The following is a 15,406-nucleotide window of genomic DNA, read 5'->3' as shown; positions in this document are numbered from 1 at the left end:
ATTGAATGCTCACAGAATTCCGAGGATTTCATTCATCTCTTTCATCTCTTTCCCACTGGCTTATGGAATTCAAGAGCAAACTAGAACTGCAAGCAGTTGTAAGCGGGCTCCAAGTCTCCCAGCGCAAGCCGAGGGAGAGGGCGCGCGAGTTGGCCCCGGCGCAGCTCTGGGGGCCCGTGGAGAATAAATGACCAGTTATAAATGAAAGGGGCTTGCGGTTATGGAGATCTGAAATTAATGTACACTGTAAAAAAAAAAAATGTAATTTTAAAGTTTTATTCCTTTTTATTTCACAGTTTTTTTCCTGTATTTTTGAAATACATGAAAATATAAAAAAATTGCAAAAATGTACTGTGAATTTACATGTCTAATGTAAAATAACATGAAAAACCTGTAGCTGTGATTAACCATAACATTTCTGTTATTTTAAAGAAAATATTGGCAAACTGTCGAAACACAGTTTTGATCATTGAAAACAGCCATAATTACTGTAATTTCACAGCTTTTGACTTTTATTATAATTATTAGATTACAAGTTAGATTAAGTGTATAATTGCCCCAAAGTGGTAAAATTACAGAAAGGTAATATTTAATTTATTGTTAAATAACAGGCGTTCACACCTTTTAATGGTGTTAAAAAAGAAAACTTGTACTTGTAAAATTACAGGTTTGTGATGTAAAATTTATTTGAATGCCATTTTACAGATACTTGATTGAAGAGTCTTAGTTATAGGTGTCTTATCAAAACCTTAAGTAAACATATTTAAATCCTGTGTTTTCATAATTAAAAATGACCACATCTTCACATTATTACATTATTTTACATATATCTATTTATCCTATAATAGAGACCAGAAACCCATTTTGGGTAATCTGGTACTAGGGTCATTTATCAGTTTTATTTTATCAGTTTCAGACTTCCTTAAATTTACTTAATTTGAGCAAACTCAGACATTTATTCATTTAGCTGACACTTTTATCTAAAGCAATCGAGGTTGCAGGTGGATGGCTCAGTGGGGGACTGAACCCAGGTCTCTCACACCAAAGGCATGTGTCTTATCCATTGTGCCATCACCACCCCACAGACCTTTTAAAGTACCACCACAATACAAATTCCCACATCTGATACTATTTATAGACCATTTATTCAGTTCCATGCACACAGCAAATAAGTCAGACATTTCAGTGTAAAGAATTGTTCTCCTGAAACAAAAGTAGTTTAGTTTTTATATACCTTATTGACGACATTTTCAGATCTATTCATTAGAAACCTAACTGGGTCAACATAAAGAATATTTTGGATACTGTTAGACACGGCTCCAAGATTAAAGTGCAATCTGAATGTAAAGTAATTAGAAAGTATTTCTTAAAATGCTGGCATTTTGCTTTGATAGGACTGTACAGAGACATGAAAGGCAAAGGAGAGGGGGGAATGGTGGTTTTACATACAGTGAACTTAATGTACAATCCAAAGACTTCTTCCCTGGTTTTGATATGATATTTTATGACTTTCTAAAGCCAGTTTTTGTATCTGGTAAATGTTGTTACGGCTGTATGTGTTTCTCTGCGCTGTGCATCCTTGTTCCTTTTCTGTCCTCTGGTTCTGCCCCAGGAGTGCTACAGGTGATTGCTGAATTAGGTCCACCTGGCCTTGCACAGCAGTGCACAACTGTGTGCACGGGAGTTGGGGAAGTCCAAAATTTCTAAATTAAGTTGGTATACAAAAAAGATGTAAATATATTCAAGTAGAAAGACAAGTGCAAATGTGAAGTTTTTCTTGGCAGTCCAAATTAATCCATTTGTTTGCAAGTTTTTGGTATGCAAGCCAAAAGTACATTTTCAGATTCGACTGACTGCACAACAACACCTCTGGATGACCTAAAGACACAACTTGGGTTCGTAGCTCAATTGGAAAACATAAACAACGGCAAACAAAATCAACAGTATATCTATCCAATGTCCGCAAGACATTAAGTAAGTTTTCCTTAATAATTGGTATGGTGACTAAATTCTGGAAACGTGTTAGTCCATAGCCCTCTCCACAGAATTGGGAAAGAATTCAAGTCTGGTGGCTACATGGCTGCAAAAATTACCGAGCAGATAACCACTCCCCCTCCACCACCAGTTCTTCCATTAAGTGTGAGCAATAAGCAAAAGGCAGATGATCTTGCATTCGCGGGTTCCCAGCCCACTCGGGCTTGGACCCCTAATTACCTTACATAACATAGAGGATAGCCAGGTTGAGACCAATTATAGTTGGACTCTGATTAATTGTGTGCTTATATCCTTCAACGAGGAAATAGTGTACCTTGCCAGACAAGTGTCTGCACTGATTCCCAACAGCACTGTGGTGCATCCGTGCTCCGCCCACCATGAAGGCTGTGTGACAAGCATTTGGCAAACCAACAGCAGACAGAGCATGCTTACTTCCTCAACTGCACAAATATGCAGATGGCCATTGAATTTTTCATCGTGTGTGGTTTTTGATGCAGGTGTTTTGCAAATCTAGCGCATGAAGCTGGACGAAAATGGACACGTAATGGGAGGAGAAAAGCACCAGTGAAAAAACTGCTAATAGTCCTGTTACCTTTTAATTACCTTTTAAAGTGCCTTTCAGACAGGACCAAGCAGAGTGTGACATCTTGTAAGTTGCCAACCCACAAAACCCACTTCCTCTGTACTGCTGTCGTCAATGTGCTGTAAAATAAATAAATAAATAAACTACATGGGAATCTTCCCATTGTGGAGTGGTTTGTGGTTTTTAATAGCAAGAAGATATAATAGGCATACAAACATCTCATGTTGAGCTGTGGTTTGGTTTTGTCAAACTCTCTATCCTGTTAAAAAAGTACCTGAGAGCAGCAGATTTCATATCCAAAATGTCTACACCATTACAAGGAAGAGAACACAGTGGATTTTAGTCAGTTTTGATATATTGAAAATCAACTAAAAGAAACCAGACATTTTTATTACATTTTCTTTATGTATACATTTGTACAACATCTTGTTCTTAACTTGTAAATAAAGTTTAAGTTGTAATTGCAGTTGCAAAAAAAAAGTATTAGCCAACACAAAAACATTTCCAAAACGTAAATGACAGTAGGATCAATTAAAATGTACACAATGTTGGAATAGTTACGATACTATGCTTATTGAAATATATTATCACATTGCATATCTTGCACATTAAACATTAAAGTTAGTGAAATAACATACAAGAACACACAATTAAAGCAATCACCTGATGTGATTTTACACTCTAATTACTTTTTGTTGTTGTACTTTTCATTTGACAATCTTCAGCAAAAAAAAAAATACATAAAACAGAATAACAGAACATGACCCAAATAGATACACGGGGTATCGCGTAACAAGCAACAAAGGCATTAAAGAAAAATATTCCAATTTTTTTTTAATCTTCTAAATTTTTTCTTTTAACTGTTTTAATTGCTTAATTATTCTTCAGACCGCTTCAAAATAATGTTTGATTTCTAATTTGAAATGTTGTATTTGTGGTTTTCTTTTTAGACCATGTGTATTTAGGAATGTAATATACTCCATATAAGATAAAGAGGTTCAAAATATATAGTCTTTTACAATCCATATCAATCTTATCATAAAAGAAAATAATGTCTCTTTTTCATAAATGAATAACTGAACCAGTCAACGTCTTAAAGAAATATTCAAAATCTAACCAAAATAATTTGGTACACATACAATATTAAATAAATGACAAATGGTTTCAGTTTCATTATTGCAAAACACTTTTTCATTATCAATCCTGAATCTTAATACAACTGTTATTTGATACAGATCTATAAATCTGGCCAAGTTTATTAGTGGACCAAATCCATGACAACCCAGAGTTGAGACCAGGAGGCAGAGTCGCAGTTTAACACACTTCTCTGCCCTTCTTTTTCAGCAGTTACCCACCCAAAACCCTACGTAGAGTCGCAGTCTAACACACTTCTCTGCTCCTCCATTTCAGGAGTTACTCAGTGAAAATCCTATAGTGACGGTGTCTGCCCCCCGACCATTGAAATTATTTAAAAAGGTAAACAGAAGAGGAGCTGTGCATAAAAACCTCATAAAAATTAAAACCACAAGAGCTATAGTGCAAACGAATAGGAGAGTTAAATGTGGACTCTTAAACATCAGATCTCTCTCTTCTAAAGGTGTACTATTAAATGATCTAATATCAGATTATGATATTGATTTATTTTGTCTTACTGAAACCTGGCTGGGTGATGGAGAATATGTTAGCCTAAATGAATCCACCCCTCCCAGTCATATTAATACTCACATTCCTCGAGGCACAGGCCGAGGATGTGGAGTTGCAGCTATCTTCGACTCTAGCCTACTAATCAGCTCTAAACCTAAACCAAACTATAACTCATTTGAAAGTCTTGTTCTTAGTCTTTCGCACCCAAGTTGGAAATCACTGCAACCAATTCTCTTCGTTATAGTGTACCGAGCACCTGGCCCATACTCTGAATTCTTATCTGAATTTGCAGAGTTTTTGTCAACTTTAGTCCTTGAAACGGACAAAGTTATTATTGTAGGAGATTTTAATATTCATGTGGACGTTGAGAATGACAGCTTCAGTACTGCGTTTATCTCTGTTAGATTCCATCGGCTTCTCTCAGAGTGTTCATGAACCGACTCACTGTTTTAACCACACCCTCGACCTTGTTTTGGTGTATGGTATTGAAATTGAACATTTAGTGGTGTTCCCACAGAATCCCTCTTTATCCGACCACTGTTTCATAACTTTTGAGTTTATATTGCTGAACTACACGCCATTGGGCAAAAATTTCTATACAAGATGTCTGTCTGATAGTGCTGGAGCTAAATTTAAGGATGCGATTCCATCAGCTCTAAAAACATTATATAGTCACAAAGTAACGGAGGACTCCTATGCTAATTTCAGTCCCTCCCAAATCGATCATCTTGTTGATAGTGCTGCAGGCTCGCTGAGAATGATACTGGACTCTGTAGCCCCTCTAAAAAAGAAAATACTAAAACAAAGACGGTTAGCTCCATGGTATAATACTGTAACTCGCAAATTAAAGCAAATATCGCGGAAACTTGAGAGGAATTGGCGTTCCACCAAAGTGGAAAATTCTCGTTTAAATAAAGCCAAGTATTCCCATAGCTCTCAGTAGTTACGACTTCATGAGCTTCTTTAATGATAAAATTCTAGCTATTAGAGACAAAATTCACCAAGACCTGCCCTCAACTGGCACCGACTTATCTCTTAACTCAGGAAACAGCTGTAGAATCAGATATATGTTTAGACTGTTTTGCTTCACTCAATCTTTACCAACTAACTTCAATAATTTCTTCATCTAAACCATCAACCTGCCTCTTAGACCCCATCCCGACTAGGCTGCTTAAAGATGTTTTACCCTTAGTCAGCACCTCTATACTAGATATGATCAATCTATCTCTATCAACAGGCTATGTACCACAGTACTTTAAAGTAGCTGTAATTAAACCTCTTCTGAAAAAGCCCAAACTTGATCCGGATGTTTTAGCCAACTATAGACCTATATCTAACCTTCCATTTCTCTCTAAGGTTCTGGAGAAAGCAGTTGCTAAACAGCTGTGTGACTTTCTACAGAGCAATAGTTTATTTGAGGATTTTCATTCAGGATTTAGAGCTCATCATAGCACAGAGACAGCACTGGTGAAAATTACTAACGACCTCCTTATTGCATCAGACAAAGGACTCTCTCTACTGGTTTTATTAGATCTTAGTGCTGCATTTGATACCATTGACCATCAGATCCTATTGCAGAGACTGGAATATTTCATTGGCATTAAAGGAACCGCTCTAAGCTGGTTTAAGTCCTATTTATCAGATCGATTTCAGTTTGTACATGTTAACGATGAGTCCTCCATGCATGCCAAAGTTAGTCATGGAGTTCCTCAAGGATCTGTCCTCGGACCAATCCTCTTCACTTTATATATGCTTCCTTTAGGCAATATTATCAGGAAACATTCCATAAGCTTTCATTGTTATGCAGATGATACTCAGTTCTATCTATCGATCAAGCCAGATGAAACTCATCAGTTAGCCAAACTTCAAATGTGCTTTCAGGATGTTAAAACCTGGATGACCTGTAATTTTCTAATGTTAAACTCAGATAAAACTGAAGTTATTGCTCTGGGGCCTAAGCACCTCCGTGACGCATTATCTAAAGATATAGTTTCCCTGCATGGCATCGCCCTGGCCTCCAGCACCACTGTGAGGAATCTTGGAGTTATCTTTGATCAGGACATGTCGTTTAAGTCTCACATTACGCAAATTTCAAGGACCGCCTTTTTCCACCTACGTAATATTGCGAAAATCAGGAACATCCTGTCTAAAAATGATGCAGAAAAACTAGTCCATGCATTTGTTACTTCTAGGCTGGATTACTGCAATTCCTTATTATCAGGCTGCTCAAAAAAGTCCGTTAAGACTCTTCAGCTAATCCAGAATGCTGCTGCACGTGTTCTGACAGGAACCAGGAAAAGAGATCATATTTCTCCTGTCTTAGCTTCTCTGCATTGGCTTCCAGTAAAATCCAGAATAGAATTTAAAATCATTCTTCTTACCTACAAAGCTCTTAATGGTCAGGCACCATCTTATCTTAAAGAGCTCATAGTACCTTACTACCCCACCAGAGCACTGCGCTCCCAGAATGCAGGGTTACTTGTGGTTCCTAGAGTCTCCAAAAGTAGACTTGGAGCCAGAGCGTTCAGCTATCAAGCTCCTCTCCTGTGGAACCAGGTTCCAGTTTGGGTTCAGGAGGCAGACACCATCTCCACATTTAAGAGTAGGCTTAAGACTTTCCTCTTTGATAAAGCTTATAGTTAGAGCTGGCTCAGGTTAGTCCTGAACCATCCCTTAGTTATGCTGCTATAGGCCTAGACTGCCGGGGGATTTCCTATGATGCACTGAGCTCCTCTCTCCTCTACTTTCTCTCCCTCTGTATGCAACCTCATCCCATTATTGCATGTTACTAACACAACTTCTCCCCTTTCTGGTAGTCTTGTGCTTTCTCGTCCCTCTCCTCTCTCCTCCTATCACTTCCTGCAGGTTTTCTGGCTCTGGAGCTGTGGAGTCTGGATCTGTGGCTGCGGGTCAAATAAATAAAATTTAATTGAATTGAATTGAATACACGTGTGACAGCAGTGAGTTCTGTTTCCACTAGGGAGGGAAGTTCATCTGAAAGTTGGCCGCTGTGTTTATAATTAGGGGAACTCGATTTGGCTGTGAGGGTGACTCCCACCAGAGTTCATTCTGTTACTGAGTGGAAGTGGCGAGTCTAGTTTCAGAAAGGCCCCTGGTCTCCTGTCAGTCAGCGCCAGACTGATTCTGCCTGTGGTGATGTTGCTCTTGGCGAACTTGTCTAGTGTCCACTGTGCTCTTTCGGTATTTTTCTAATGTCTTTTTCCTGTGCTACAAAACTGCCCCACACTATCAGCCACACCACTTCGGCACAACTCAAACCACCACTGCTCCACCATGCACGTGCTCCACTCCTCTGCCTACCAGTCATCATCAGCCACACTTCCTCAAACCCCCAGCAGTTTCAGTTAAAATTAAACATTAAAAAGCCTTTTTTCAACTTCCACCTGTGAGTCTGTATCTGCTCTTTGGGGCTGTTAAAACACCTCTTGTCCACCTTGCATTCGCACCTGAAGCTGACGGTACACTTGTAGTAGTGGAAGCTGAAGAAGTGTACAGTAGGTCAACTGGGAGAGGGGAGGGTGGATGGTTGGAGTGACTAAGGGAGCAGACAAATAGTAACATCTGTCTAATGTTGTTTTTGTCCAGGCGCAGAATTAGCATGTTTGTTTTGATTTTTATGGTGAAGGAAACCTACGCAAATATGGGGAGAACATGCAAACTCCACAAAGAAAAGCCCATAATGACAGAGATTCGAACCCAGGACCTTCTTGCTACAAAGCCACACTGATGTCCACTGGGCCACCATGCTGCCGTAAAGTTGTTTTTTAATATTACCAATTGAACCTTTAACTGGAAGGATGACTTTAAAATGTTTTTGAATGATTTTGTTTGTCTAAAGGACGTGAATTCAAACTACCCAGATAAACTGTTTTGGTTTTATCATCCATTTGTGTCCCTTAGGTTAGCCTTTAAGTATAAAAATAGACAATGGACAAAACACTTCTTGTTCACACACCAAAACGTACCCTTTAATGTCTAAGGTCATTCCACTGCAACAGCCCCTTTCCTTCCAACGTGCTGAAGTTTGGAAACTGCTGTGAAGTGCATTATGATTTAGAACTCAGTCATTCAGTGGAACTTCGCCCTCTGGTGACGGCAGACAACGTGACCACAGTTATTTCCAAAAGTATTTAATTTGTCATTTCATGAACACTTTAATTACCCGACCATATTACCAAACCACATTTAATTTTACAACCCTGTTTAAATGTGTCCATTAAACCCACTTTGTACTTTATATAAAATAAATTTACAGAGTCAAACTGAGATATACTTCAGAAACACCATAAGAGAGTGGTTAGATTTTAGTAATAATGCATGATAAATCTCATCTGGAAATAAGCTGACTCCTCTGTTATTCTTCATCATCAAAAATATGCAAAAAAAAATAGTTAAAGACAACAATTTTATTTACCTCTACATGAATTAACTAATGAGAACCAGTTAAAATGTCTTTACAGATTAAGCATCAAACACAAAAAAGCTAAATGCAAATGTTTCCTTTTCCAGTCATCACTGTAAAGGATTTCTTAAAGCTCCATGAAGCAATATTTTTCAGATGAATATTGAACCAAATGATGACTCCTCATAATGGTTAAGCTAACTAATTTGTTTTTGTGGCCACTCTCACCTCACAAGCTCACAGCTGACTGAACTTTTTTTGCTGATATTGTGCCTTTTAGTTTTCATAATGAACTTGTCCAATCCAGACTTTTAAGGCCCTTTCTGCCATCTTGTGGTCAACAATCACTTGGTTTTTCATTTGCTGATGCTCAAACGTTCACCATGAAACCCAAGATTATAGACAAAATCTTCCAATCTTCTTAAGACGAAGCAGACCTGGGGTTATGAAACAAAGGATAAAAACAGTGTCTAGTCACTCACACAGTTTCTGCACAAATTACACGATCACTGAATTTAAAAACGGCATTGAGAATGAACATGGTACATACCTGAAACAAGGCAGGGCACAGGACTTACATGTCTGTTTCTGTGGAGAGAGAAGAAGACACGTTGAGAAGCTATTCTTTCTATCAAGTCGCATTTGGACAGGTTGGATGCCGTAAATGTCAAGTGGCCAAGTCATGAGGATGCCAACTTCTTGATTTTTTCAGTTTATTCTGTAGCTTACTAGTTAAGTTCTTTTAAATTTTTCTTTTTGTTCCAGTTCACATATACATTTTGAATACTTTGACATGGTCTAAGTGGTTCAGGTGCTTGACCATCATCAAGTACAGTATTGCTAAATAAGGTATAAACAGCTATGTCTCTTACACATCCATATAAAGACACATTTCGATTATTTGTATAGATATAAAAATACATATATAATTAATCATCTTTTTCTCATTCTGTCTCACCCAATAGATCCATGTTATCACTACTAGTAATTACCTAATAATTCAACTGAGTAGAGTAATTACACACAACAATATATGCGTGCTACTACTACTATTAATCATAGCCATTTTAAACAAAATAAAAAGAAACTTAACAATATAAAGAACCCATGGCATGAGGAAACAAATAAATGAACATGGCAATAAATCATAAAGACAGTAGACAGGAGGGGGGTTTCCCTCCACCTTCTGCAATGGTTTAATGGAACAACCAACTGCATTATGGTAGTGGATGGAAACTCCCATTAATTTGCATTTTCTTTTGAACATGTTCTCAAAATTGAGTTAAAATCTTTGCTACATTTGGGTGGACAGAGAGAGAGAGAGACACATACCCCAAGTATATGTCTTCGTGTTTCCCAAGTGAGTGACTCTGCAGGCAAACACTGCGTCTGAGCTTGGAGTGAAGGGCACGTGTCTGGTCAGATGGTAGTGCCAGTTCTCCTCAAAGGCCAGGTCAGTCTGCTTGGCTCCTGGAATCTCCTGTCCGTTACTGAGCAGGTCGATCTTGATTTCCGGTGGGTGGAAGCCGCTCACGTGACATATGAAAGTGTTGGGTTTCCCGAACTCTCCAGGTTTACGGCTGTACACCTGAACCTTGGGTGAAGCTACCGAGAAAACAGAACAATTGTCACACATGTACAGAAACGATTTGACGCTGATGAGCTGGCAGAGACTAAAAAAAGCCAGATTTCAATTACCTACTCTATTTTTGAAATTCTAGTTTCTGCCCATTTTCCAATCAAACTAGAATGCTGATGTGTTATTATCAACCACCACACTGACATATGCTAATAAAATGTTTAAAACAGCCTGGTGAATTGCAGGCTTTTCTTTGGGCAGCGGGTTCAGACCATCACTGTTTCTGTTTTACATTTAACGTTACGTCACAGCGCCTATGAAGACGCTCACGAAACCTAAGTAAACGTTTACTATTCTGAACACCGCCTTTAAGATATTAACGTTACTTTACTTTTAAGGGAACTTTTCCTTGGGCTATTTCTTCTTATTTGGTGCGGTTGTAGTTGTTAAACTGAACGGTAAATTTATTGGTCCTACTTACCAACTCATGAACTTCCGTGTAATAACACATCGCCATTTGTAAATACATCGTCAAGTACAGAAGACTAACGTTAGCCTACTTACCCTCTTTGGCCGTTGAAAGAGCCGCGAGCCAGAGTAGACCGACGACAACTGCGCAAACAAATGCCTTCATAATACCTTGTTTAGTATCTCTTTCGTGTACACTTGAAAATTTCTTGTCCTATTTGTCTAAATATGAGAGACTGTCCCGCTATCCAAATCGAAAGTAAATGTCTTTTCCGTCCGTGCCTGCTGGTAAACGGCAAAAAACAACGAGGCTATAACCCCGCCCCCCCAAACGGGCTTCGACCATAGACTTTTCTATGATTTCGACGTAATGTCCCGTAATTCCACCAATAGAAAAATCAAGAGGAACTGTTGCTAGGTAGAATTAATTCCGACATTTTGAACTGTGTTGCGCAGTTTCATCAAACAATCAAAACAATGTCTAGCTGCCTGCGAGTTGTTGGAACTTTGTTCGTAACTTTTATGGTTCATTAGTAGCCTACTATCTGTTATTCCTCACAGAAATACTAATTACATTGGATAGCCTTACTTACTTTAGATAGGCTAGATGGACGGACAGACAGACACCCTGTGTTTACAGTGTGTTGACAGACAAATTAACATATTCAACAGACACACAACAACATCTCAATTTATTCTGAGTCATATTCACCTAAATAACACCTGTTCCACTTTTTTAAGCAGCTAGTTCTTAAAATTACATTAGAGTTATGGACAAAGACTGCCGCTGAAACTGCCGCCATGATAATGAAACTGTGATACTCAGTGGCTCCTCTTTCAGCGAAGTCACTGATCTGGGTTCAGTGTGAAAGTGTTATGAAACAGAATACAACACTGAGGAAAGTCATTTTATTTCAGTTATGTGTAGCCTATACCTACTAAGTGACTTGTTTCTAGTGATAAAACAGCATGACGTAGTACAGTGAGGCACAGATCAGTCAGTCAGTGGAATAGTGATTTACACATGACTTTTAGCTTTAGACTGCCCAGTGAAGACCACCGTATGCACAATGCAGGTCAAGTGTGTCTCAAGTGGAGCCCTAAACTCAAAAGTCAACTTGTGAGTGCCTGACTCAACCCTTACATACTGTTTGGGTCAACCTTGACCCGTTTTGACATTTCACAAGAGTGAAAACACAACTGCCATTCTTTTGGCCCGATATTTGATGACTTTTCTAAAGTGACCCAAAGTCACAAGACTATAAAGGTACCTGAGCTGCCAATGCAGTGACTGAGGTTACGGTAGCATACGTACTGTCCAAGAGGTCGCTGATCCGGTCTCACAAGGTAGTTTGGGATAAGCAATTTGGTTATGTTGGTTGTTAATTAAAGCTAAATTACTCATCAATTACAGTATATAGGCCTAACATATATATATATATATATATATATATGATGGCTGTAGTGGTTATAAATAGTTATAAAACAATCACCCCACAGTCCCACAATTTTTCTATCAAATATATTTAAATAAAAAAAAACCCATTATGGCTGTTATGTTTTCATATCTTAGGTAAAACAGGACATGTTGTGTGATAGATGTTTTTTCTCCATAAGAGTGGTGTAAAAAGACATTCTCCATACTCTCTGAAACATTAAGGATTAATCACCCATTTATTAATGGCAGATTTATGCATTCTAAATTCATCTGTGTTCCACTTGAAGGTATTCTTTAGTCTTTCATACTGTGAATGTATAGAATATGAACAGTATGTATGGGTTAAATGTCTACACATTATATTGAGTTCCTTCTTTGTCCACCTGAAGTTACCATTGGCTTCATAAAGTCAAAAAGCAAACATATTGATCAATATCCCTGGAATAAGGAAGGTTGTTTAAAAAAAGACTGAAGATTTTTCAAGAGGCATTTATTTAATGGGTGTTAACAAATAATCTTAAATAACAAATCAAGAAAGCACACCCCATTCACGTATTATTGATTTGACCAATTACAATTTGATTGCCTCATTCAGGTAAAAGAAATCGATTGTCATTAAAACTAAAAAAATAACAGTTTGTGTACAGAAACAAACAGAAACAATTCAATTAAATCATACACTTTTCAGTATAAAAGGCTGGAAAATAAGTTGCAAACAATCTACCTAACACACAAGCGAAATGCTAAATACAAATGTCTCAAAGACCTGCAGCCCGCGCACTTTCTTATATTAACATAGTAAATGAAAATTTATTTTTAAGTTCCCTTAATATGGTGTTGACATTTGGTTTATGAGAAGAAAAGTCAGAAGTCAGAAGTCGGGAGAATCTGATCCTGTTGATTGAAGACATGATGAATGTACGCTGCAGTAGCTGACAAGCTGAGTTACATGTTTGGCTCTGTAAAAAAAAAAAAGAAGAAACACATAAATGTTTTTTTATCCATCCCATAAAAGCTGGTGAAGCAACCATTGCCACTAATGCTTTACATTGAATATATTTTGTGTCTTGAATTTTTGGATATTTAGTTTATCAAGTACAACTAACTTGATTTATTTTCGATTTCTATAATTATATACCGCTGTGTATTTTGCTACAAACCTGCATCAACATGCATATCAAATTTAAAAGAAAAACCTCTATTAATAAAATAACATTAACATGGACTTTTCAGCTTTGTCAAAGGTATGTGCTCTCTGAATGTTTTGACCTGCGTTGTTTCTTCCTAATGTCTCTTTTTATTGTTTACTTTGCTGGCTGCTGATAAACCACTTCTTGGTTATGAGAACATTAAACACACATTTGGGCTGATCCTGACTTACCCCACACATAATCATTAGTCTTATCCCCGTGAGTGACCTTGCAGACGAACTTATCCCCGTTCACTGGCGTGAAGTCCACATTCTTGGTCAGATGGAAGCGCCAATCCTGTTTGAAGGCCAGGTCGGTCTGCCTTGCGCCAGGGAGTTCCACTCCATCCTTCAGAAGCTGGATTGTGATGTCAGGGGGGTGGAAGCCACTCACATGGCAAATCAGGACGTTTTCCTTCCCATACTCTCCTGGGTTTCGGCTGTAAACCTGGACCTTGGGAGGAGCTAGAGGCGGCAACAACAAGAAGGAAATGATGTCAATCCACCAATGAACCACACAGTATGCCATTTACCTGCAATATGAAAACACTCCCCAGTATTTGTATGAGCGCCATTTTTACATTAAAACTAAAAGCACTCCGCTCTGAAATCCTTTAGGTTGTTGGTGGTATGGAAAGACAAACAGAAAATTACATCGAATTATTGATTGTTTTTCTTCTATAAAGCACACACTGCATCACCTCAAACTGTTTAATAAAGAATTTAGAGGCAATAACTTAAGTGAAAAGAGGGGAAACATGACAGTGCTTCTATACTGTGAACGAAGCATCTGCTATGGTCTTCACCGTCACCTCAACTCAAGTGAACCCCCAGAGCACTGGAAGAAATGCTTCACAGTCTTACCCTCCTTCACAAAACACATGTTGTGTTTTTATTAGTAACCTCATTGGAGGGATTTATTTCATTGAGAACTCCACCAGCATCTGTGTGTTCTGAAGCAGTGGAGGGTGCTGTTGCAACAGATTGGATTTACAGGAAATCGAAAGTAAATCCAGATTGTTGAGGGGAATTCCACCGAATAAAAAATATGTGTAACCTTTCTCTTTTCCATTTGATTCTTACATCAACTCTCACATCAGCCTCTCTGGCTTTCTAACAGATCATAAGCAGCTTTTTAAAGATGTAGGCCTACACCCTTATTGCCTGCCTTGTGTTGCCTCGTTTTCTTGTCTTTGTGTTGGATATCAAAACAAATTCATCTGTGATGTAGTTTACTTGCATTCAAGGTAAAAGGCAATTTTACTTTCAGACACAGTTTGTGATATTCTTCAGTTCTTCAGTAAAGGTACAGCAGGTAGACCAGAAAATACTTACTGTGTTTGGCGTCCTGAGCAAAGCAGACAGCTGTGAGAGCTGCTAGGCACAAAAGAATCCTCATGTTTGATCAATTCTTCTTTTGTAGTTGACAGAAACTCAAATGACAAAGAATCCTGCTGCGCACGATGCCTTCTGAGGGTAAAGTAAAGTGAAAGTATAGAGCAGCACAGATAAATAAAGTGCTGTGAGACTGCCCTTCACATGACACCAGCCAATTGTTTATTTCCATCACTCTGTTACTAGGTAGAATTTGGCCAAAGAGGTTTGTTCCATTGTGGACAGGGAAGGTTTGTGGAAACTCCCTGAAGACCCACATTTGCTACCTTCATAAGACTGCAGAGAAACTGTGTTTTTCTTTTAGCTTTTTTTGTGTACTAATGCTAACAACAGGGCAATCTAACAGCCACAACCACATGACAGGAAGAGTGTATCATATATTCAATCCCACAGTTTAAGAATCTCTTTGTTCCCTTATTTATTCCCTCGTCTTCTTTACTTTCTTTGTTCCTTCTTTCCATCCTCAATTTTCTTTATTTCTTCACATCTTCCAATCTTTTTTGCCTCCTCTTCTTCCAGTAATCCAATTGTATTGTGTATTTACAATGCTTTCTTTTTTGTTGTTCATATGTTTGCCTATGTTGTAACTAAGTCAAGTCGTGGTGTTCTTGAGCATTTGGAAAATAATTCAGATATTCTTTCTCTTAATTATTATGTATTTTTCTACATTTTATTTATTTTTAATGTCGGTT

At 38.1% G+C, this 15,406-nt stretch overlaps 2 protein-coding genes across 2 annotated transcripts; both read right to left on the bottom strand.

The window, feature by feature from the left end:
• Positions 1-8,357: 8,357 nt before the first annotated feature.
• Positions 8,358-10,993, bottom strand: LOC119918460 (beta-2-microglobulin-like). Its single transcript, XM_038739211.1, has 4 exons — positions 10,789-10,993; positions 9,978-10,250; positions 9,196-9,233; positions 8,358-9,082 (listed from the first exon to the last, which is right to left on the bottom strand). The coding sequence occupies exons 1-3, from the start codon at positions 10,856-10,858 to the stop codon at positions 9,220-9,222; spliced, it is 357 nt and encodes a 118-aa protein (XP_038595139.1). The 5' UTR covers positions 10,859-10,993; the 3' UTR covers positions 8,358-9,082; positions 9,196-9,219.
• A 1,354-nt stretch (positions 10,994-12,347) lies between these two features.
• On the bottom strand, positions 12,348-14,733 carry LOC119918458 (beta-2-microglobulin-like). Its single transcript, XM_038739210.1, has 3 exons — positions 14,655-14,733; positions 13,512-13,784; positions 12,348-13,089 (listed from the first exon to the last, which is right to left on the bottom strand). Exons 1-3 carry the CDS (start codon positions 14,716-14,718, stop codon positions 13,076-13,078), a joined length of 351 nt encoding a protein of 116 aa, XP_038595138.1. The 5' UTR covers positions 14,719-14,733; the 3' UTR covers positions 12,348-13,075.
• Between the last annotated feature and the right edge of the window lie 673 nt (positions 14,734-15,406).

Source organism: Micropterus salmoides, unplaced genomic scaffold (assembly GCF_014851395.1).
Source record: "Micropterus salmoides isolate LMB-PRFRI ecotype aquatic unplaced genomic scaffold, ASM1485139v1 Ms_hic_scaffold_23, whole genome shotgun sequence".
Taxonomy (NCBI): Eukaryota; Metazoa; Chordata; class Actinopteri; order Centrarchiformes; family Centrarchidae; genus Micropterus; species Micropterus salmoides.
Note: the sequence above shows the minus strand (reverse complement) of the source record. Positions and strands in the feature narration are given on the sequence as shown.

What these genes read in the sequence shown, in the direction of transcription:
- LOC119918460 (XM_038739211.1), bottom strand. Translation starts at nt 10,858, where the DNA reads ATGAAGGCATTTGTTTGCGCAGTTGTCGTCGGTCTACTCTGGCTCGCG. An exon ending in TCTTTCAACGGCCAAAGAGG is followed by an intron (nt 10,251 to 10,788) that starts GTAAGTAGGCTA and finishes TTTTCTCGGTAG; the next exon opens with CTTCACCCAAGGTTCAGGTG.
- LOC119918458 (XM_038739210.1), bottom strand. Translation starts at nt 14,718, where the DNA reads ATGAGGATTCTTTTGTGCCTAGCAGCTCTCACAGCTGTCTGCTTTGCT. An exon ending in TGCTCAGGACGCCAAACACA is followed by an intron (nt 13,785 to 14,654) that starts GTAAGTATTTTC and finishes TGCCGCCTCTAG; the next exon opens with CTCCTCCCAAGGTCCAGGTT.